This window comes from Hesperophylax consimilis, chromosome 26 (genome assembly GCF_061612785.1).
Source record: "Hesperophylax consimilis isolate HC1 chromosome 26, BYU_Hcon_1.0, whole genome shotgun sequence".
Classification (NCBI taxonomy): Eukaryota; Metazoa; Arthropoda; class Insecta; order Trichoptera; family Limnephilidae; genus Hesperophylax; species Hesperophylax consimilis.
The window spans coordinates 3,549,380-3,574,744 of NC_142861.1; the positions used below are offsets into that span (position 1 = coordinate 3,549,380).

Genomic DNA, 25,365 nt, shown 5'->3' on the forward strand with positions numbered 1-25,365 from the left:
CTTGATTATTACATTTAAAAACATGGCCACTAATACTAAAATACCGTTTTTTAATTTGTTATAGTAAAGCGCACTTGAAGTTAAATGACACTAAACTGCGCTATATAAATTTGTTAATTTTTTTATTGTAATATAAGGAAAAGGTACAATATTAGGTACATTTTAGATCATCATTGGTTATGAATAGGTACCTTATCAGAAAAGAGCTTCTTTTGCCTGAAAAGGGAGCCACGATTCTTACATAGGTTTTATGTTATTATTATATTTTTCTAAATAATATTGATTTAAATTTGTAATGTTTAATTTCAGTTTTTTTTTAAATTTTTTTTTTCTGATTGGTTAACAATACAGCGCAGTTCAGATGGAAGATTATTGTGGTTTTTTATGGCTTGGTAAATATAATGGTTTCGCATTTGTGTTGTTTTAAAATTAGGTCTAATAAATTGATTTCCATTTCTTTCGTTTGTAAAATTCTTGGTATTCTTTGTTATTAACCTTAATCCTCGACTATTCGAAGTACTTAAAATCTCTTTTTCTTCTATTTGTTCAAATCTAAATTAATTAACTTTTAATTTTGAATTTAACCGAAAATTTTTGGCGTAACAACCCCTGCCCCCCTCCCAAGGTAATCCATGGGCGTGCCCTGTCCCGGGGCGGTCCCTCGCTGCGCCCATGGCCCCGTCCAACATAGCGGGGGTCCGTTAGTGCTCGCCCGGGTTCCGCGCCGGCTAGTCGACTATCGCCTCCCAACACTAAACACTAAACACTACCAAATCAAACTAAAAACACTACATTTAACAATCAAACAACGTCAATATTACTACTTTTACTTGTTGTTGTTGACAGTTATAAATACAAACGTTCAATTTTTAAATAAAAAAAATACAGTGATAAAAAAGAAATTAAAAATTGTTTGTTCGACTATTTCAATTGTTTTGAAAATACATTATCTCCGCAAAGAAGTGATATAAAAACAAAATAAAATTTGTGATTTAAAAGTGTTATTTTAATTGTGCAATTTCATATTTATTATGGTAGGTTGTTTTTTTATTTTTTTTTCTCCTCGTTGTTTAAAAGCTTTTAATTGATCATTTTTACTGTTAGATATTTTTATGTTAATTTAGCTTCATTTTTCCTTCATTGGAATTAGGCATTGGACATTGTATATTTTCTTCTCCAAGTAGGTATTTTTACTAGGTAGGTTAAACACAAACTTTGGTACATTTCACAACAAGAATTTAGTAAATATAATAGAATCTTCATTATCAAATGAAACTGTGGTCTGAAAAAAGTGATTGGATGATTTGTACAGCGCTGTTTTTGTGAAAAATCGCCTCAAGGGCGCTATACAAATATATAATATATTCTAGACAAAGTGTTATGGCTAACAGATTGCATCCTCCGGTTCGTCGATCGCTAGTACAAAATTATAAGTAATGCATTTAACCAATGAACGTGATGCTGCATTAGAATTTAGAATGTACATATATTATTATTATTTATATTCTGTAGAGCAGATAATATACAGGACTTACCTGGAGGTCTTTGAGATTAACACTGTTTATTGTTTATTAGAGAAATTTAGATACAGAGTAGGTACCTAACATTGTAGCCAAATAAGTGGGTCCTTTTCTGTAAAAAATATTATCGAGGTAATTTAACAAAATACTTACAATAATAATAATGATATTTGGCTAATTTATATGGCGCCGTTTTCATGAAAAATCACCTCAAAAGCACTGTACAAATATATTTATCAAATAATAAAAACAGCTGGCTTACAACAAGGATTCAACTTACATCCAGTGACTTAAGCCTGTAACTACTGTCTTAATTACATTCAATGTTTGATTTCATAATGTTCCTTCGTAAAACTACTAATTTGCAAAACTATTATGAGTCGAAGACACGTGATTGAATTTAATTTGAATCATATATCTATTTACCTATATTATTTGATGTAGGTACCTGGATGTAAACAGATGGAGAGATATGTACCTAAATAACTATCCATATTTCATCAAAAACTAATTTATGGGCAGCTAGAAAAATGTTATTATAAGTATTTCAAAATATTGAAAAAGAAAAATTAGACAAGGATTTCCTTCGGTTCAAATTTTTATCTTCTATTTTTTTTACTTTTCCAATGTAAAAAATACAACATTTTATTTACCTACTCAATAATGAATGAATTGAATTGCTTAAGTTGTCAGTTTCAGGAAATTTATCTCAGCTTTGAGAAAAATTTCTTTTCCAGTTCTGTGAACAGCCCTTAATAATATTTTGATGAATTGTATTGCGCCGTTTTTGTGCAAAATCACCTCAAGTACGCTGTACAAATATATGATTCATTTCTACAATTATCTATCTTATTACTAACTTGTCAAATTATTAATTTATTTTAACAGATTGCTTCCACCGGTTCGTCGATCACTAATACAGTTATACCTGTACCTATAATGCATTTGGTTGATAAACTTGATTTTAGAATCTAAATATGTTATTATTATTATTTATTTATATTTTATATAGGCTGATAATGCACAGTACTATACTTGAGGATATATTTCACAAAATGGCGTGATGAATTAAAGTCTTCAAGTATTTTCAAAGGTTTTAAAGTTTTATGCTCAACGTAAGGAAACACACATATATAAAAAATAATATAATAATAATATTTGGAAGATTTTTTATAGCGCCGTTTTTGTTAAAAATTACCAATACCCAAATATTATTATTATTTATATCTATAACCTTACTTAGGACTAAGTTCCGTAGGTAGGTAGGTAGGTACTTATTTCTTCCCGCCTACGTTATTCTTTATTTCGAACAATTTTATTATTCTTCTGATAAAGAACGTTAAAAAGAAGAAAAAAAACTATAATCCTTTCTATTGCAACGTTTTGTCACAAAAGGCTGTAAATTTTAATTCAGTTCTTTAGTCAAAATCTATCATCATACAAATCGTCTTAAAAACGTTTAAAAAAACATACAACTCACTCGAGATTTAGAAAATCTATTTAAGTACATGTCAAACCCTTTTCGCGTAAACACTAACTAAAGATTAGTTCATTGGAGCGAAAAAATCGCATTTGTCGCATCTGTTTTATTTAAAAGTTGAAGGATTTCGACACAAAAGCCTGACAAGGGCTTATAGATTCAAAGGTTTGTTGCTACACATATTTATTGCAAATTTTCTCAACTCAAATCAAATTAGAAACCTTTTTTAAACAATAGTCCAGAAAAAATTGAGGTAATCTTGACTGTGAACCAGATCACAAAAAAAAATTATGTGATGTTACCTAAGATTTCACTATATTTAGGACGGGTTGTTCGGAGAATTTGAAAAATTAATCAATTTTCAACGTTCATTTTCGGGTTCTGTGAAAGTCCTATTCAAGTTCTGTCATTATATCATTATAGGACAGTTTCTTGACAGAACTGAAATAATAACAGAAGTTTAAAAAATCTTTCACAGAACTTGAAAATTAACTTAGCTTTAACTCTCCGAAACAACCCGTTCTTAGTAAATTCAATATGTTCAAAATTGTGATTGTGGAGTGATTTTGATTGCATAATTAATTACCTTAAGAGTAAAGTTATCAAAGTGAGTAAGATAGTAAAGTTACTCTAAGTTACCCAATATTAATAGTAAAATAAACATAGGTATGTTTTTGCTAATTTTCATAGCGGCAATATTCTGGGGGTAGTCACCTAAGTTAAAATTGAATTTAAAATATGTAGAGGTATTTTTGGGAATCAATCAACTAGGTAGGTACTCAATCAACTAATTAGTGATAACTTTTATTTAAATAAATATTAAATATACATTATAATAAATAAACCTGTAATGCATTCAGTTTTTTGCAGTTAAGTGAATTGCGTACATGAACATAAATGATGCAGCTGCCAAATTAATTATTACGGATTTGAAAAAATACTGTTTTTACCACATTTTTTTAAATTTATCTAATCGTTACTTAAGTCCCCGCATTCCGAATTTCTACCGCTGTATAACATTGTTTGTTATTTATTTTTGGGGTGTTATGCCGTGTTGCGCTAACTATATACTTGGCAACACTTTAAGTTTTTATATTCCGAAAAATATGTGTTATTTTAGACGATAATATCATACATTTGTAGAAACGAGACAGTAATTATATGAATTTCCTTTGATAAAAAAAAGCTAAGTATGATCTGAAAATTATTAAAATACATTTTGTTCTGTTATTTAACATGTTATAGATATGAAAAAAATCACAGTGTTTCTTTAAATGCAACTGCACATTTTTGAGAAAATTGTGCTCTATTTTAGATGAGTTGTGTTTTATTAAATATTTTCAAATTTTTCGTTGTTTTATACATTAGCGCGCTCACTCTAACATTTATATTTACATATCTCCATTTCAAAACTTCTTCATCTTCGTTTTGAACGCTTACCGAGTCTTAAAAGCCTATTTATCACGGTTAATCAATAGACCATACACAAATCTTTGTACACTATTTTCTGGAAAACCCAAAAAATACTCATAGTTTGTTATTTTAAAATTCACAAAATCTCTGAAAATACTCCTATTTTGTCATTTTAAAATTCACAAAATCTCTAAAAACCCTGATAATACTATTATTTTGTCATTTTAAAATTCAAAAAATCTCTGAAAACCCTGAAAATACTCTTATTTTGTCATTTTAAAATTCACAAAATCTCTGAAAACCCTGAAAATACTCTTATTTTATCATTTTAAAATTCACAAAATCTCTAAAAACCCTGATAATACTATTATTTTGTCATTTTAAAATTCACAAAATCTCTGAAAACCCTGAATATACTATTATTTTATCATTTTAAAATTCACATAATCTCTGTAAACCCTGAAAATACTCCTATTTTGTTATTTTAAATTTCAGAAAATCTTTTAAAACCCTGAGAATTCTCTTATTTACGAGTATGTTAAATGTCAAACTGTGGCTTCGTTTTTTTTATTAGATATATACTTGTTTATTTTTGCAATGATGTTTGCTTGCTTGGGTTCCTGTATCCAACCTAACCTAACCTTATTTAGTTAGGTAGGTACATATAAAATAGGATTTTAGATACTTATATTAACTAAGAATCTACATTATGTTGATAACTATCTAATTATGTATCATTACAATTTGGTTAAATTTATTAGCAAATGATTACTTCAGAGACCTAATCGTTTAGAGGAGATTATTTCAATACAAATGTATATTTTATCGATCTGTTTACCCAATTAAAAGCCAACGATTTTAATCCACGAAAAAATTGAATTCAAATTGACATTTTTATCAAAATATTTATAAAGCGTATCATTAGGAATCTTGATAACTCGATAAGATGTTAGATATGTACCTACATCCATACAACACATATTCATCCGTAATAAATACCTGCCTGTTTTAGTGATTAAAATTGTTTAGTTTCGTAAATTATTCAACATAATGTAAAACGAAATATTAGGAATAATTACATATCTACCCGTAATAAATACTTCCATGTTTTCATAATTAAAATTGTCTAGTACAAAAAATTTTATATTTACACATTTATAATTCGTTATTCCTTCAATGTTTGAACGGCCACCAATTACCTAAAAGGGGAATGGAGGTATAATACAGATTGGGGAATGAGGAACGAATTGATGCTTTATATCCGAAGAATCAGATTCTATTGTGAAGGCAACAAAAATATATTTTTCAAAGAATTTTAATGTATTTCCCGTCCAAAAGGATTTTGTTTACGAATGTTCTTCTGTTCTAATTAAAAAAATATATCAATATTCGTGGACATGTTTATAAAAATAACCACAATAAGTATGGTTTTTGAAAAGTACCTACCTACTAAAAGTGTTTTAGGAACTGTATTAAAAAAATTCAATTTTTTTCCTGTCTACGGAAACAAGTCGGAAAAACTATACCTTACGTAATCAAATTAAAAGATTCGTCAAAATGAGTTCCTAGTTTTAAACAGCAACCAAGTCAATACAAATGTTGAATTTCTTAAGAGTCGAAAAACCTGTTCGAAAACATCTAAATATTTGGATGTACCCAGTTTTATACAAATTTCATTCGAATTGAATGATTTGAGATTTTCACGGCCAAAAGTATTATAGTGATTTATTTTTGGGGTATTGTGCCGTGTTGCGCTACCTCCTTATTTAGCCAAACCTTTCGGACAGCAATACAGTATCCATCATCTGAGCAGATGTATAAAATGGACACTGTAATGCTGTCCAAAACGTTGGTTAAAGAATGAGGTAGCGCAACACGGCGTAATACATGAAAAATAAATCACTATACTATTTCGAATTGTTTCCATTTAAAACTAAGGCTGAATAGGTAATGGAATACGAAAAAGAAATCCATTTTTGTAATACAGGTGGTTTTTTTTATCTTGCAATGAATTGTTAGGTAAGTATACTTTGTGTGCCAATGCAATGATTTTTCTTTTATCTTGCAATGAATAGTTAGATAGGTATACTTTGCAGACCACTGCAATGTTTTTTTTATCTTTCAATGAATAATTAGGTAGGCATAGGTACTTTGTGGGCCATTGCAATGATTTTTTTTCTTGCAATGAATAAATAGGAACGTATACTTTGCAGGCCACTGCAATGATTTATGTTTCTGGAGTGAAATACTATGTTAGGTATGAGCGTGATATATTTCTGAGCACTATGCTCCTATACTCCTATAACATATCTTCCCACTTATAGCATATAATTCTGTTGATAGGTAGTTACTTACAAATTCAAACGAGTTTTTTTAATTTATTAAAAAATTACGTAATCCCCGTCCTAATCTTGGTATAATCAATCTATAAAAACTATTTACTAGTAAAGTTCACTAATTTTCAAAGAATATCAATTTCATAAAGTCATCAATTCAAATCTTTTATTTATTCAACGTTTTAAACGGCTCCCAAAGCAAGATGCTTTCTTCAGAATTATCAGATTAATCAATTTATTTATCTTGAACACAAATTGATGAAAATAATCAGAAATTTAATAGGAAAATTACTACTTCATATCAAGATAGGCTGAATAACATCATAATTTATTTATTAATTTTATTTTTACCATTATTACATTAAAGATTACAAATGTCTTACAAAATAGTGATTTATTTTTGGAGTATATTATGCCGTGTTGCACCACCTCCTTTAGCCAACCTTTCAGACAGCATTAAAGTGTTCATCATCAGGGCAAATGTGTTATCGAAGATCGTGGTGTTCCCAGATCTAATCCTTTGAGACCTGGTATTTCAGTATAATTTACAATGGTTTTCTGCGTTTAGTTTTGAAGTAGATGTCAATTCCCGGATACCAGGAATTATTTAGGTTAGCCCAGTCGACTTTTTTAATGTTTGTGATTTTTATAAATTTCAATTGCCTCCGTAATTAGGCGTGCTCTATGCGTTTTGGGTCTTCCCAGGACTCAATACTTCCCAGAGCTACACGTATACATTTTAATATTTTTAGTATTTATTACATTTTCTTTTGATTACTGTGGCTCCTACAATCCAACTTTAATCTTTCAATTGGTGCAGACTTCATAGTTTCCGGCAGTGAATATTGCATTTCGTTTTATAATATACTGTTTTGTGTATCGGCTTTGTCCCTTTTCTGTAGCATAATTTCATGGCACGTTCTTGTGTTATCTATGCGAATATCCTTGTTAAATCATCAGTTTCACTTTTAGCCAATTTAGTTAAACATTTATCATTTTGGTTATTTATTGAAAATCTATTTGGCATAAGTATTAGATATTCGTATTGCTCTATTTTAAAGAATTCGCTAAAACTGATTGGTGATCATCAGGGAATAATTAATTCCCTATGAAAAAAATGGATTGATTACAAAATTCACTCTGCAGGAAAGGTGACAAATTATAATCCAGCCACAAAATACATAAAAGCAGAAGACTCACCGAAAATATCACTCGCATTGAGTTTAGCTCCTTACTCTTCAAATTCGGCAGCGGACGGCAATCGGCACAATAATACTTGCATTCGCACTATGAAATTATAATCTGCCACGACCAGCTCTCAAAAGAGTAGAATTTAGAACAATCTTGAATTAGCACATTGTAATTCTAAAAGTACTGCCACATTATTGTGACAAAAATATTTTTAATCCCTTAGTCTTAAATCGACCAAACAGGAATAGTGGTGCCCTCTTTTGTCAAATAATATAATTCGGATGAATCTAGCTGATTAATGCAAAGATGACTGTAATACATTATCACTTACCTGCAGAGCAAAATCTATACAAAACTGACCAGAGATGTCTATTCTGTCCACTATTTTTAATTTTCAAATTTTATTTCAAACTAATTTTAAGTCTACTTTGTCATTACATAAGAAAATCATCTTTGAGTAGTAGGTAACATTTAAAATGTGGAGCAATAAAAAAGTTGTAGTTTTTCTAGATTTTTACACCGAATTTTACCAATTCTTTATAGATTTAACACACATTATATCGTGGATAGTCAGTTAGAATAATATCTTGATCCTGATCCAAAATTTACATTTAAAGTAAACAGATTGAATTAATTGGGTAGGTATTTCAAAATTGTTATATAATTGGTATAAATAACGATTCGGGCTGGAGTTGATTTCAAATTAAGATTGATAAAATTTACTTACCTTGTATAAAATGGATATCAGGTTTTGCAAACATATTTAGTTGCCGACGGCGGCGGAAGTATTTATTATATACAGGTAGTTATCCTGTTTATTATATTTAGTAGATGTCTACAAGGCAATCTATAATAATTTTTACTCTGTTATGTTTTTTCGACTGTGAAAATACATAATATCTATAATTATATTATAACTCATTTATATAAAGCCCTTGTTCAGAGTATCCTAGAATAAAATAATAATAATAATTGGATGATTTGTATAGCGACGTTTTTGTGTAAAATCACCTCAAGGGCGCTGTACAAATATATATATATATATTTTTTAAAAGAAAGACAAATATTCCCGGGTTACGAATAACCTGACAATATTTGAAAATCTCCTACTACCACCACAGTAAGCTGAAAATGTTGTTTGTGTTGTGATGGAGGACTTAGCCAGCCGAGGAATTGAACACACTACGCCTGGGTGGGACCCAAGCGCGATGTCTACTCGGCCACCGACCGGTACTATAAAATAATACAATATATAAAATACATTTCTACAATGATCTATTTTATTACTAACTATATAGGTATGGAGATAATATACCGTAAAATACTTACCTGGTAGGTATTATTTAGGCCCCGTCTAAACAAAAACATATCTTAGCAATAGAAAAAGTACAAAAGAGGTTTATGCGTTTTCTACATACGAGAGAATATACGTACTGACCATTTTTATATCCATCCTTGTTCTTTACATAAATGCTCTATTTTAATACCTTAGAAGCAGACCGAAAAATATTTTAGGCAAAATTTGTTGTATTCAATGTCGTCTTCTAGTAAAATCAAACCCATCAAATGAAAAACGTAAATTCATTAATATAATAATAATAAATCCATTAATATGATAATAAAAACATCCAATAATATAATTATAATAAATCCATTAATATACCGATAAGAATATCCATTAATATAATAATAAGAATATCCATTAATATAATAATAAGAATATCCATTAATATAACATTGAGAAAACCCATAATATAATAATAAGAAAATTTATTAATATAATAATAAGAAAATCTATTAACATAAAAATAAGAAAATCCATTAATATACTAATAAGAAAATCCATTTATATAATAATAAGAAAATCTATTATGTTAAAATGCGTTAAATTTCATTAAATGTAGAACTAATTCTAATTGAAGATTTTCCCTCTAAGTTTATATATCTAGAGTCATTGAAATAGATCATCGAGATTGGTCTTCATTATACAAAAATGGTTATATTGGTTAAAAGAACAACTCAACGTATTTTCTTCCCCTCCTTGTTTATTATTCTCGATGTACAAATTTCACTATCACCACAATTACACCACTGCAGTTTACTTTCTCAAACCATTTTTCCTCCCAATAACTTCATTGATTTTGTAAAAGATACACGTGGGTTGGGTTGTTTCATAGATTTTGAAAAATTCATCATTTGTACTGCTATCCACCCATTATGAAATAGTAACAGTATCTACTTGAATTTTAATTATGAAATTTAATGAATTGTTAACTTCTATGGTTTGGAGAAGGTCCACAATATTAATTTTAAAGAAAAATCAACCGATGAAGTAGCTTCCTACCGACAAAAAACAATATAATTGAAAAATTATTATCAAAGGCATTTTAATTCTATCAGTATGTTATTTCTACTATGTTTGTTGGAATTCCTCTATATGCATATAAATAAACGACTTATTGTAATAGACTAGTTTCTTTCTTTAATTTATCTATTTTTTGTCCAACAGAGCGTGCAGAGATGAAATACCACACAAACTATTCGTTCAGACAACAGTAAAAAAAACAGTTTTAATTACATTGTATTGTATTCTAAATTCTAGTGGCTTAAAAAGTGATGGAATTAGTGCAGTGAACAAAAAATAAAAACACCGTCAGTGAAACATTTCTAATAATTTGCAAAGATAAGGGGAGTTCTAAGAACCAGAAAAAAATAATGTGATACAAATAAACACATAAAAAAACGTTTTTAGTTTATTTATAGTCATTTGTGATTTTGCTTTGGTGCTGACCATGCGCGGTCTGAACCAACTAATATCCTCATGATGAACGCCTTTATGGAAACACCCCATGCGCATCTTGCCTCCTTCGGTCTAAAGATGTCTCCTCCGCAGCCTCCTCCACCGGATCTCCACCACCCACATTCCCACCCACACCCTCATCCCTTACCCCACTCACAGACAAACGCATACCACCCCCATCTCAACCCACATCCAGGATACGCGACGAGAGACTTCTTATTGAGAAGAGACGACTTTATGCCACAGCCTAATGAAGGTGTTATATTTCCACCACCTCTCCACGATCATCAAAGTTTAAATCATCAGCATTTAGCAGCGAACCCTCATTTTAACCACCATCATCAAATGAGGTTAGGGATGGAAGCATGGAGATCAGAACCTCATTACCATCATCAAACTCCTCCACATCAGTTTGCTGCAATGTCGCATCATATCTCGTCTCTTCCACACCATCCTGCTGCGCACGGAGCATTCTTCCGTTACATGCGGCAGCCAATGAAGCAAGAAATGCAGTGTTTATGGATTGAGCCCGATCAGCCGGCTCCGAGAAAGCACTGCGGGAAGAACTTCAGTTCGATGCATGAGATAGTGACACATCTGACCGTGGAGCACGTTGGAGGGCCAGAGTGCACCACGCACGCGTGCTGCTGGCAGGGCTGCAGCAGGAACGGCAGGCCCTTCAAGGCCAAATATAAATTGGTGAATCACATCAGGGTTCATACGGGCGAGAAGCCATTCCCCTGCCCCTTCCCGGGCTGCGGTAAAGTGTTCGCCAGATCGGAGAACTTGAAGATTCACAAGAGAACACATACTGGTAAGTTCAGATCATATTTTGATAATTTTCCTTCTTTTGGATTAAATTTGAGCTTTGTACGGCATTTTTTCTATGTTTTCTAAATGAATTGTTGTAAATGACTCAATTCCATTATAAATCTATTGATTATTATACACTGTCTATTGCAAAATGAATCTGATACACAATCAAGAATTTGCATAATTCGATCAATTTGTTTTTTTTGTACGTCTTCAGACGACAATCACATAAATGTTTCAGTTTCCTACTAACTACCTTCAAACCTCTTATTTCTTTCCATTAGAAAGAAGTTTTTATTTTTATTGAAATTCAACAGAGATTCAATTCAATCATTTAAAATCAAATAAAAGACAAGCCTATATTCAAGATATCTACAAGTATTTCGAATACTCTAATTTATTAAATTAATTATCCCAAAGTTATTTAAATCAATAACGCCTGTTAATAATGCAGGCCCCAACTCGGATCCTTGAGGGCGTCCGTAACATTAAGCCAATACCCTAGCGCCCTGGGCGTGTGCTACTTGCCTTATTATGTAGATACGTCGGTAATTAAGTAGTAGAGACCTGCACCATATAAGATGTATCTGAAGATACACGTATCCCCAAACCGTAAAACACAAATAACTTGTCGTAATCAACTAACCGATCGTAAAAAAATCCTCCTTGAAGAAGAATCTCGAAATTCTTGCAACCCACGCACATTAAAAATGATACATTAATTTACATTTTTATGACTCAATCTCAATTTTTGTCCGTTTAGTGTTAGTTTATAGACAACAAAAATTCGGATGACTTTGGAAAATGATAAAATAACAGTTGGTCTACTTTCATTAAAAGTTAGTTTTTGTTTGTAATGGTATGTTTGATGAAATCACGGTATCAACAATATAATGATGTTCATCTGTGTCTGATTTTTAACATTATACTTACAATGTTAAAACACTATACGTCAAGGTGGAAATTATTTTTGGAGCTGAAAATAGTTGCTCTTACAAACAAACTAACTAACCATCACGCCTTTTCTCCGCAGGGGTAGGCAGAGAGGACAGACCGCAAAACAACTCGGTCTTGGCACACACTCCTTGCCTTATTCACATTCATAAACATAATAATACATTAAAAATAATAATAATAATAATTGGATGACTTGTATAGCGCCGTTTTTGTGCAAAATCACCTCAAGGGCGCTGTACAAATTTATAATATATTTCTACAGTGATCTATGCTATTACTAACTATTTATGGAGATAATATACAGTACAATACTTACCTGGTAGGTCACTTGATATTAACACTTAATTAACATTATTTAATTGTCTCATATATACTCTTCTGACTCTTTACATGGCCCAACTCAAGTATTTGGTTCACTTGATCGTGCCATGTCTTTCTCGGGCGTCCACGACTACTTCTACCATTCTCATTTGTGTCACATATTTTCCTTACACTTTTTTCTTCGTTCATTCGCTCTACAAGTCCAAACCATCTAAGAGACCCATTCTTAATCTTACTTATTAGCCATTCATCAGCCTTGCATTCTTTGCGAATCTGGACATTTCTCATACGATCAAACATGGTTTTACCACACACACGTCTCAGGGATTAGGGGATCTGCTTATATACTTCCTCTCACAGTTCCATGCCTTACCGAATACACCAGGGTAGGTATCAGCACTCCATTGTGGACTGCTAGCTTCGCTTCCTTGATCATTTTTTTGCTAGCGCTAACCACGTTCAGTTCTCCATTAATGGAAGTTCCTGCATTTACCCATCTTTCCATATCACTGTCAGCTTTTTCATCTCTCGTAAAACATACTTCCCAAATACATAAAGTCATCCACCTGCTCCAAATATTCATCTTTCACAACTATATTTTTTTGTGTAAGTTAAAATTAGTAGGTTTTAAACTTAAATGTACAATATAACTAAAATTACAAAAGCAACTTTGAAAATAAAGTCAATACATTTTACCTTGCTTATTCAATTTTTTAAAAATGGTGCTGACAAAATACTGGATGGGTTTTGCATACAAGTACTTTTTTAATAGCTTGTATATTTTAATAACCACAAAATCACCCACGGGGAAATAACATTTTTGTTGAATAGTCTGAAAAATGTCAAAATATTGCTATAGTAAAAAATTGTTACAGGAAATTGTGGACTATCAATAAAAATATTCATAAATTATTACGTATTATTAACACCGGTGGAGTTTGGATATCGAATTACGTTACAGTGGCCAACGGGATGCTGTGAAAATATCACATTACTGAATTATGACCGTTGACTGTAACATTCCAAATATTTAGACATCTCCGGAATGTGTTCATTGTAGTAGAATTCATGTTTCTTTGTTAGAATTATTTCGTGTGTTGTGAACAATATCAAATCTGCTATTTAATTGAGATGTCTGTAATATGATGACGAATTGTTGATTGCAGACTCCTTATACTCTGTTTCGAAATAACTTGATTATAAAATAACACAATTTCTAATAATCTGAATTTATTCAGTTTAAATAGACTAACTACGTAACCATCACGCTGTTTCAGCTCAGAGAATGGACCGCAAATAACTCACACTTTGCACGCACTCCTTGCTTCATTCACATTCATACATTGCCTCATACATACCATCTGTTATCTGATTCTTGACATGGCGTAAGTATTTGGTTCGCTCCATGTTTTTGTACCTACTTCTCCGTAGAGTCCCCGACTTCTTTTTACATTCAGAGTCGTGTCATATATTCTCATTACACTCATATCCTCGTTCATTCGATCTGCATGCCCAAACCATCTGAGCGTCCCTTTCTTGATCTTACTCCTTAGTAATTACGCTAACAACGGCTTTGCATTCTTTGCGAATCTGCACATTTTTCACACGTTTACACATGGTTACATTACATACAGCATTCAATGTACTTTCATCCTTCCTATGCCACAGTTCTCAGGCAACACTGGCATACACCATAGTAGGTACCAGCACTCCATTGTGGACTGCTAGCTTCACGTCTTTGGAGTTTCCTGCATTTACCCTTCGTTCAATATCACTATCAACCTTTTTTCGTAAACATACTTCCAAAATAAATAGAAATTAGGTAATATTTATCTGTCAAATCATTTTTCTTCGCTCGATTCTTCAACACTCCGGCATTGTCTCACGCTGACGATCTCAAAACCATCTTCTATTATTGTCGACACTGTTTCCCGGTAGAGGAGCAAAACCAAACCCGGCAAACAAAGCCCAGTCACAGTGACCATTATGATTCGATTCTTCTATTTTCAAACAACGCCGAGTTTAATGTTTACTGCGAAAACGTCATAAATTACCTTCCAGACACTTTTGACAATAGTCAAGATTATTTTGGATTGAAAAAACTGGACCCGAGTGATTCCCATAGAAGTCATTTTTTGATGAATTTTATGCGTTTAAAGTCATCTGCTGATAGGATTAAGGCCTTGGATCGTTTTTGTTGGTGTCTTGGGAAAGGTAATCATAGTTAACGAGATTAAAATAATGTCGGAATGCATTGAATGATCGTCTGAGTAAAATTAAGAAAGGAACGCTTAGATGGTTTTGGCATCTATAGCGAATGAACGAAGAAAGGAGAAGCTCCACACACATTAGGCAAATAAGGAAAATAATTTCCCTCAGGGCCTATTTCATCTTTGGGGATGCTGTGTTAAGGGTTTTTTAAGGGAAAGGAGGGAGAGGAGAAGTTCTAGGAATGAAAAAGTTATGAGGGGTGGGTAGAAATCCGGGGGTCAATGTGTCCTGGAATGACGAATGTATGAATACATCCCTCCCACTACAGAATGATGGGTCGAGATAGTCTGGCTGTTCAAATGCATTCGCCGCCAATACCTAGACAAACCTCACCCCATGAACCCGGTCACCTCTGCTAAGTCACCAAACGTGGCGAATCACTTGAGGTGACCTATGGCAGAAGTGTTGGTTATCCAATAAATGATTCTCGGGGCGGCGGTAGCCATACCCGCCTCCCAGATTGTAACCTTTTGAATAAAAAAAATCAGTTTGGTCAAGTATTTTTGCTTCAAAAACATATTTAAGTTTTTTATGAAAAGAATAAATAACGAATACGAGTATATTTTAGTGTAAGACGATGAACTACGTCGTGTAATATTTTAAATTGAGCCGATATCAATAATAACTAATAACCCTTACGTAGATGGCGATAAGGTTTAAATTCCCGCTTAACATCATCCGCCTGTTTTGATTTATGCAAGAAAAAAACATGGCCAAAAAGTGCCTTTTATTTTATTTTGTGGATGTTCAGGCATAAATATTTTTTTTTTCGATCATTTTATAAATAACTTAATTTTCCACATTATACAATAAAATCATAACCGAAAATGGGTTCGTAAGTAGGAGATTTTGAACTTTAAAGCAGTTTTCATAGGCCTTATACATTTTTTTTTTCTGGGCTTAAAAAGACTTATCTAAAAAATACTCCATTATTTTAAAGGCCAAGATATATTCTACTCGCAGTATTTAATTAAAGGAAACATTTCTAGGCGACCAAATTTTCAAACCAAAAACACATGATTTTGCATTACTACGTATGGCATCGCCTTTAGAAGTCTTTTATTTCATTTAAGATTTAAGATATATTATATCCAGTTAATCCATTGGGCGCATTTACCATCACCCCTGTTCAAAAATTAATTTTAAAAACACCATAATATTATAGAACTTCCTTCTTCTTTTGGCGCTAGTAAAATTAGATTGTCAAAGTTAATGTTAGTTGTAAGTTTCTACATATATAAGTCATTAAGACAGTAGTTATAGGCCTTAGTTACTTACGAGTCACTAGATATAAGTATTAGATGTAAGTCACTAGTTTTAAGTCAGTAGTTCTAGTACGTATTAATTATTTAATAAATATATTTGTACAACAATTATTATTGGTGAATCCTAGTTTTATACAAATAAACTACCTTACCACACAATGCGATGTAACTTATCAAATATGAATAACAATGAATGTTGTGTATTGTGTAGTTCACCTCAAATACCGCCAATAATATCTGCAAATATTTACACTCGTTGCATATTCTACTTTACAATGCTGAATTAGACATCTCATATCGCACACAATGAAATGTTTTCATCGGAGAAACCCACCAGTTCACGCCTGGTCACTCTTCCGAGCTAATCCCAGCGCATTCAATACATCGCCGTATTTAACACACGTTAGCAGGGCACGTTGGTAAGGGAGGGTCGCGGATTTCACGCGTTGGTGACTAGAAATGAATGGCCGGTATGTTTGTAACTATTTTTATTGAATGGCAAAGTAGGTACTCGAAGTACAATAAGGGTAATGTTTGGTGGGTCAATACTTGACGAACAGTAAGTACCTACTTACCTAGGATTTTTTCCACGTTAGTACATGGAAAAATGAGTACCTATTGCTATTTTAATAAGCGGGGGTTTAGGATCACAACAGCCTATCTGCAAAAACATAGTTTTGAGATAAACGCAGATAAAGATTGACATGCTCATGTGCCCAGCTGTATCTCTTAAATGGCTGTATGTACGAAATTGAGCTTCGTGTCACTAATACATATATTATGATTATAGCTCTAAGAGGAAGCAACAAGCCAAAATTGTGTATATTCTTGGTATACCTTATATCGTGGGTAATAGGCATTAAAATTGCTTGACAAACGTAGTCTAGAAACGTTCGATTTCAAACAAAAAACTGGTTTTTACGTATTTTGTAAATAATTTTATAAGAAAGCAAAAAAGTTTATCAAACTGTCACAGATAATCTTAGCTATAATACTGTATTTTTTAAAAGTTGTTTCCTTTACGCGTTCATTTCTATTGAAAAAAACATTTCTTTTTAGTAGCTTACATTTTTATTTTTATTGGGTAATTTACTATTTTATTTATTTTCTACTCAAGCGAAACGATAGGAAAACCTTCAATTTAACTAATGAATATTTTTTAGTTTTCATAATGTACACTGATTTGTTATAAAGATTAATCAAAATAATAATTTGGCATTAAGCTTCGCCTTTACGAATCCAAGCCTAACTCAAAACACCAGTTTCTGTAATTAGGTCCCTGTGATCCTAAGCTCCCATAAGAATCTCTCCAAATTATTGGTAATTTTGTTAAAAACGGGATTTCAGGCCCTCAACCAATCAATTTATAGATTTCGTCAGAACATGTGTTTATAAAAATTATAATATTTAGCATTTCGTCACTATCAAGGCAAATGCAGATGCATGAACACGTGTTCCGACATAGAAGCAGCTAGGTAAGAAAAGGCTATACTATCATATCTTCTAAATCATTATTAATTAAACCTAAGTCTACTCATACTTGTTTAAGATATTTTATATGTACTTGTATCTTCTTCTAGAGCTTGTATTAATTTTATACTTTGTCTTCATTTTATGATCAAATGCCACAGTTAATTGTAACTAGTGTTTGATTATGCTTGTTTTCTGCGACATGTAATTATTGTTACGGTATATGTACACTAGGGTGGTTACAAAAAATCAATGTTGGAATTTTTTTGTGCTGAACCCCCTTAAAGTTGCCAATTGGCTAAAAAATGAGATTGGTGAAGTTTCATTTTAATTGGATAAAGTTAACCCGTGCCTCATCAAGGTTGAAGTTTAACTTTCTATAAAAAAAAAATTATAAAATATCTATCAATATTGCAAGATTTAATTACATGTGCTGTGCAGATTTTGCTTTATGTATTTATTTTCTCAATTGGTACATAAAAAAGGGTGTAGTTTAAACTGTTTTCAAAGTAAATACAGCACAATCCAAATTGAAAATGATGGATTTACGAGAAAAGAAATGCAAAAAGGTATAAAAAACAAGAAGAAATAATGTTCAAAGTTTTATTATTTAAAATATACAAAAGAAAGCATTATGAAAGAAAGAAGTTATTATTATTATTATTTTCATTTACAATTAATTATCAGATTAAGGTGGTAATGGCTAAGATAACGTGGCTTTTGAAGAGTCAGGAAAAAATTTTCGACATTCCGATACAACTTGTAACAGAAACTGTTGTTGTTCTTTGTCTTATGTCAAACAGGAATTGAAGTCTTGGATTAATTTTACCCCTCTTTCAGTTGTGTCATTGACAACCTTGAAACCGTTCACTATATTTTTTTGCTTTTAAATAATGTGTATTTTCACACCATATGTCAGGATCCGTATTTAAAAATTTTAAAAGATTAATATTAAAAGATTTGAAATTGATACTGAAGAGAAAAGAGTTTGAATTGAAACAAAAAGAGTTTGATGAGAAACAAAAAAAATCGATACTTTTGTCCAATAAATTATCCACTTGATGGAGACTGAGTTTTGCTTTCACACCCCTATCACATGTTTGTTCTTCAATTGGAGTTAATTGTAGAATTTTTACAGCCATGCTTGTTTTGACACTTTTTTCTAAATTTTCATCGAAGAAAGAAAATGCGACTTGCTCAGAATTGAGGTACCGCAGATGAATTATCATTTTAGACAGTGCCTTGTCTGCAAGTTCTTTATCGATTTCTCTATACATATTTTACAAGAGATTTTAAAAATTGTAGGTCTTGGTAGGGCCAAAGTGGGTTTGGGGGCGTTAAACCACGCTTTTACATAAATGTTTATTAAAAATAAACAAATGTCAGTGATAGCTTTTTTTCTAAATTTGTTAATGTAAATTGATCCCTGAAAAGATATATTTTGATACAATAAATGGTCTTTGCCATCCATCTAGCGTGATGAATGGCACAAGGAACTTTGAAAAAAGTATCTTATGGGGGAGTATGTCCTAACACAACTAACGAAAGTTGAATTAATTCTTTGTAATCATCCCATGGCTGTTGGTTTTTTAATTGTTCTGTAAAAAAAATTGATATTTCATCTGAATTCCCTATTTTATGTCTAAAATTTTTATCTTCCATAGCAGTTTTGTATTTTGTCTTGTCTAGCTTCGACCACACAGTCTGAAAGTTTTTTAAAATATTTTAGTGGGGTCCAGTAGTTGTGCCCATTTTTAAATCAAAAACTGATTTGAGAATAATTTCTTAAATATGGTGGCGACATGCTAAATACAGAAGATTTTTCTTTAATAATTGCTCAAACAAAACGCAGGTTCCGTTGAAGCGACCAGTATTAACCGCAGTGGTATTATTATATATTTTTATATGTTTTATTATATTATTATATGTTTTATTATATATTATATTATTTTATTGAAAATGATGTTGTTTATTATATTGTTTAATAATGTATAATGTTCATAGGAAACAAAATTTGATCAAAAGTGATTAAATTAAGTTTTTTTTTTACAAAAAATCGTTATTTCATATTTAATCTCGATGAGGCACGGGTTAACATTATCCAATTGAGCTAAAACTTTCCAAATCTTATTTTCTAGACAAATGGCAAATATTAGGGGAATCAGACCGGCATTAGGACGAAAATATTTTTTCACCTTATACCTTGTAACCACCCTAATGTACACCATTGATATTAAAAAAAATAATAATTTACTAAAAGTCTATCACCAAGTTCAAATTTGTTTTAAACTTTTGTTTTTTTTTAGTTCTGTGTGAATTTAGATTCCTTAGATTCCTGGTTGTACCATTAGTTTCCGAACACCTAGTATATTGATCGTGGGTCTGTCTTGTAGTCCTGTGATACGTCTGCAGGGTTTGTGTTTGTGGTGCCAGTGGATTAGAGTGGGCGATGTTTGGTTGGTTGTAGTTACCCGTGTTTATTTGAGAACGAAGGGAACTTATGTTTTTTGGGCACCGATACAATATTATTATTATATGTGTGGGTCAAAATGCTGGACGCTGACTCTCAAACTGTCGGACACAGACTCGAAATACTAATATGTATCTAAATTATAAGCATATTTATAATTTCTTTGATAAATTTATTATTTTTGTTTGCACCAGCTGAAGAGCTATGGCTTCTCAAACTTATTACGATCTCGGTAATCTGCAAACAGCAATATATGATATTGTTTAAATTAAAGCATGTGCAAAATTCCCCAAAACATTTAAAACCCTACGAGATGTAGACTAGATCAAATGTACATTAAAACATATAAAATCAAACTGACTTGAGTCTATCTCTAGATGCAAAAATTATGGATGCTCGTTATTACTTCTTTCACTGTTCTTACTGTTTATATTTTCCTTGGTTTTTGTTTACATTGGAGTACGTGCAACGACAAAATATCGATGTAATAATTATAGGTATAATTTGTTTATATATATAAATGTATATAGATAATTAATGTAGGTACTTAACCCCTAAAGACTTTGACATATTGCAATGTTCTTTTCTTAGGAGAACGGTCAAAATACATATTCCATTTGATTCCAGATGAATTCACTGTTTTTTTTAATTAAATAAAAAAAATATACACTGTTATTGAAAGTAGATGAAAGGCTATTTTAAAATTTAGTATTATAAATTGACTATGCAATCAAAAATATTAAAAATTTGAACGCAAACAAAGATAAAGTTTTTAACGTCGTCGCTTACCGATGGTTTTTTATCGTGCAAACTGTAATTACTACTTTACATGAAACAAAATATTTAAAAAAAACACTTTAACTAGACAAAGGTATTTTAAAATTTATTTGTAATTTTTTTCGTTTATTATAAAAATATTTATTTAAGAAACTAGCTTTACCCCGCCACGCTCTACTGCGTCTCAGACTATCTGTGCAGATAGAGAAACAAGAGCACGTGTTGCTTTTACGCCCAACAGATGGCTCTGTTTTAAAAAAAGCAATTTTTTACCTGTCACAGGTGACATCTATATAATATAGTCATATAAAAACATACGCGTATTCGAATGATGCAACATTGTGTCAAAATTTCAAAGCAATCGAAAATTTACATTTTTATTTATATAGAAAAAGTATTTAAGAAATTGCAAGCCTTGACAAATATTTTTCAAATGTTAATTTTTGTTTCATATAATTATTTTTACATATTTTTGAGCTTTTAAAGAACTTTTGAATGCAAACTTAAAGCGCGGTATTTTTTTCTTTCCAAAGCTATTTAAATCATATTTTTCACTGTAATACAAAATGAGATATCACAAACTTTATGAGACCGTGCCAGACTGGGAGATATATCTCCCAATTATTCATATGAATAAATAAATTATTCAAGGGGTCATTTAACTGTTCTGATTCCCAAAAAATTATATAATCAAGATGAAAACAATTTGAGAGCCGCTGGCGAGGTCTAATTTATTGGTAGTGAAGAGTCGGGGTCAGGCGTGGTACGTGGGAACATTAAGGATTATCCCCAACTAATTCATACATAAATTATAAAAATATTGGATTGTCTCTTCTGACTACGTTTTCCTTTTTTGCCAAACGATACCACGAGACAACTCTTGGGTCGATTCGATTTTGTTTTTAATGCATTCGAAAATGGAGTTTATTTGAAATATGACTGTGTTTCAGTTTATTTTTATTTTTGCAATTTTTGCAACGACAGCCATAAAGTATAAAACCTTTTTTGAAAGGCTCAATTTGACAAATAATTATATTGTAGTCTCAACAAAAATTAATGAGATACATTATTTTTATTTCACGAAGATTGGTAATAATAATAATAATAATAACATGGAATTTATATAGCGCAGTTTAGTGTCATTTCACTTCAAGTGCGCTTAACTACTCGTATAACAAACTTAAAAAAAATGGTAATTCAGTGTTAATAGTTCTTAAAATTATTCCTACAGTGTGCCTTACCCAATACAGATCTAATATTATAACACTAAATACACTGTTTATACAAAGTGATGACAAAACTTAGAATAACAATAACAGTAGGACAGGACAAAACACGAATATTAAAACTAAAACATAACATAAAACAGGAGGCAGTTTTTGCTCAGAAATGAGAATTTTCTGAGCAGACACTAAAAAGGTACAATAAGGAGACAACCGAAACCAAACAATTACCGGAAGTTTTAGAATATGGCTTATTATAAATATTGAAAAGAAGTTAAAATTTATAAATGGTAAGATTTTTCAAATAATTTTGTTTTTAAAGCTCGTTTAAATTCAGCCAAATTCTGGAGATTAGTAAGAGCTGAGGGAAGTCTATTCCAGATGAGAGGGCCTGTTACACTAAAAGAACGATCATAGTAAACAGCTCGATTTGACCTAGAAAGTTCGATTAGACGATTACTAATATCTAGATCTGCTGACCTTAGAGTAACGAACCGAATTAACTGAATTGTTTGCTATTTAAAGAATCGTCTTGAATCGAACTCATTCGTTATTAATGCTAATTAATAATTACCTAGCTTTGTAAAATAATCGAGGTTAGGTATTAAAAATAATCGATTACAGACAGCTCGATTATTACGATAGGAATCGGTCAATCGTGTAGGTGCCTATTTAAAATCTATTTTTTCTTTCTTAAATTTTTTATGGCATTTACAATTTTCTGTATGTTTGTGAGGTTGCGTTAAACTAAGTTAGGTTAGGTTAGGTTAGAGTAGGTAGTTTTTTAGTTAGGGGCAGAAGAGGGTAGTGATAATAATAATATTTGGATAATTTATATAGCGCCATTTTCGTGAAAAAAGACCTCAAGGGCGCTGTACAAATATATTAAGTAATTAATACTAGAACTACTGACATAAAACTAGTGACTTACATCTAAGACTTATATCTAGTGACTCGTAAGTAACTAAGGTCTATAACTACTGTCTTAATGACATATATATGTTGAAATGTTGAAACATACAACTAACATGAACATTAACATAGGGTAGAGGAAGGTGGGAACGTACCTGGCTATTCAGGACTGGTCACCAAACGCGTTTGAAACTAATAGTTTTTAGATAATTTCTTACTTTTCTACAAAAAAAATTAAAATGAGCATTATCACTGGTGCGCCTCGAAAATATTCGTTACTTGGTTTTATAAATGGATAATAGAATCGTTTAAGGAAAACAAACGAATCAATTCCTATTTTACGGCTGTGAACTTAAGGCTCCGTAGTAAGCGTTCAAAAATAAGAAGAGGGTAGTTTGAAGGGAGTTATATAAATACGAATGTTAGAGAGAGCGTGCTGATATAAAAAAAACGATGATAATTAAGAGAAAATATTTAATAAATCGGGACTTATTTAAAATAAAGCAAAAATCTCTCGACAAATAATTGACATTTAAAGATACACTTTGAATTTTTTAAATAACGGAATAAAATGTGTGTTTAATTATTTTGAGGCATACTTTGCTATTTTTTCTACCGAGGGAATAACGTATACTTACCGTTTTGGCTCAACAAATGCATAGATATTATATTATATAATAATATTAAAAAAATAATATACGTATAAATCGGAAGAAATTCAGAAACTGTGGGCTTAATACCTACAAATTTGTTGATTCATATAATTTTTAATAATTGTGAAGAATTTAGGAACTTATCTAACTAAAACTTATTTCCTAAAAACGATCAACCTAACCTAACCTCTACCTGACTTCATGTTAATAATTACTGCTTTCTTTGCGACACGATTCCCCCGAGGTCATACTCAAGAAACTCTTATCCTCGAACTAACACCGACTCTATTACTGTTACTAACGATAGTAGTGTATTGTTGGCTTTTCTGTGTGCCCGAAGTGAGCTCAATTTTATCTTACTTCTGCTTATATTGATCAAACATTTTATTTACTTCTGCTTATATTGATCAAAAATTTATCGACTTCTGCTTATATTGATCAAAAATTTATCTGACTTCTGCTTATATTGATCAAACATTTATCTTACTTCTGCTCATATTGATCAAAAATTTATCTTACTTCTGCTTATATCGACCAAACATGTTATCTTACTGCTGCTTATATTGATCAAACATTATTCTTACTTTTTCTTATATTGATCAACTATTTTATTTTACTTCTGCTTATATTGATCAAACATTTTATCTTACTTCTGCTTATATTGATCAAACATTTATCTTACTTCTGCTTATATTGATCAAACATTTTATCTTACTTCTGCTTATATTGATCAAACATTTATCTTACTTCTGTTTATATTGATCAAACATTTTATCTTACTTCTGCTTTTACTGATTAGACATTTTCGAAAAACGATTTTTTTCCATTTATTTGGATTTTATTGAAAAGCGGAAATACGAAGAAATTCTCCGAAATTCCGACAGCGTCTTTAAGATCAATATGCCAGAGGCCTGAGGGATTAAACATATAATCAATATCTTGGAGCCTAGAAGTCGACAGTTCTTATATAAATTTCCGACAGCAATATTCTTTCAAATCGGTATAGATTATTTCTAGGTTTTTGCTGTACAGTGGTTTTAGGTGTGTGATAATGCCACAAGGCAAAACTCATAGCTGGGAAGTGAATAGTTGTACCAATTAGTAATAACAGACACAGAAAAGGTCCACGTGACCTATTGGTTAAGTTAATTGATTATATCTGGTAATTAATTTTTCTTGACGTTCCTTCATAACCAACACACCTTATTAAAGATTTAATTCTATAAGAGGATTTATAATATAAAGTTTTCTTTTTGTAATATATATTAAAATTGCAATATCTGCATCTTTGTATCACTTCCTCATAAAGGTATATTATATAGCCCTGATCTATTAATGCTGATTCGCTTTCATGTTCCTACCATCAATTCCCTAGTATTTATTCTACGGTTTCAGGCTACAATTTGGTTATAGATAGATTGCATACCATTGTTAACTCTTATGCTATTTTTTTTTTTTTTTTTTTTTTTTTTTTTTTTTTTTTAATATAGATC

General features: G+C 31.2%; 1 protein-coding gene across 1 annotated transcript in view; it reads left to right on the forward strand.

Annotated features, from left to right (window-relative positions):
* Nucleotides 1-778: 778 nt before the first annotated feature.
* Nucleotides 779-25,365, forward strand: part of opa (Zic family member odd paired) — a 78,467-nt gene continuing 53,880 nt past the window's right edge. Inside the window, exons 1-2 of the mRNA XM_089647064.1 lie at nucleotides 779-1,034; nucleotides 10,450-11,554. Of these exons, the coding sequence (XP_089503190.1) occupies nucleotides 10,762-11,554 (793 nt within the window). The 5' untranslated portion in view covers nucleotides 779-1,034; nucleotides 10,450-10,761. The remainder of the gene's footprint in view (nucleotides 1,035-10,449; nucleotides 11,555-25,365) is intronic.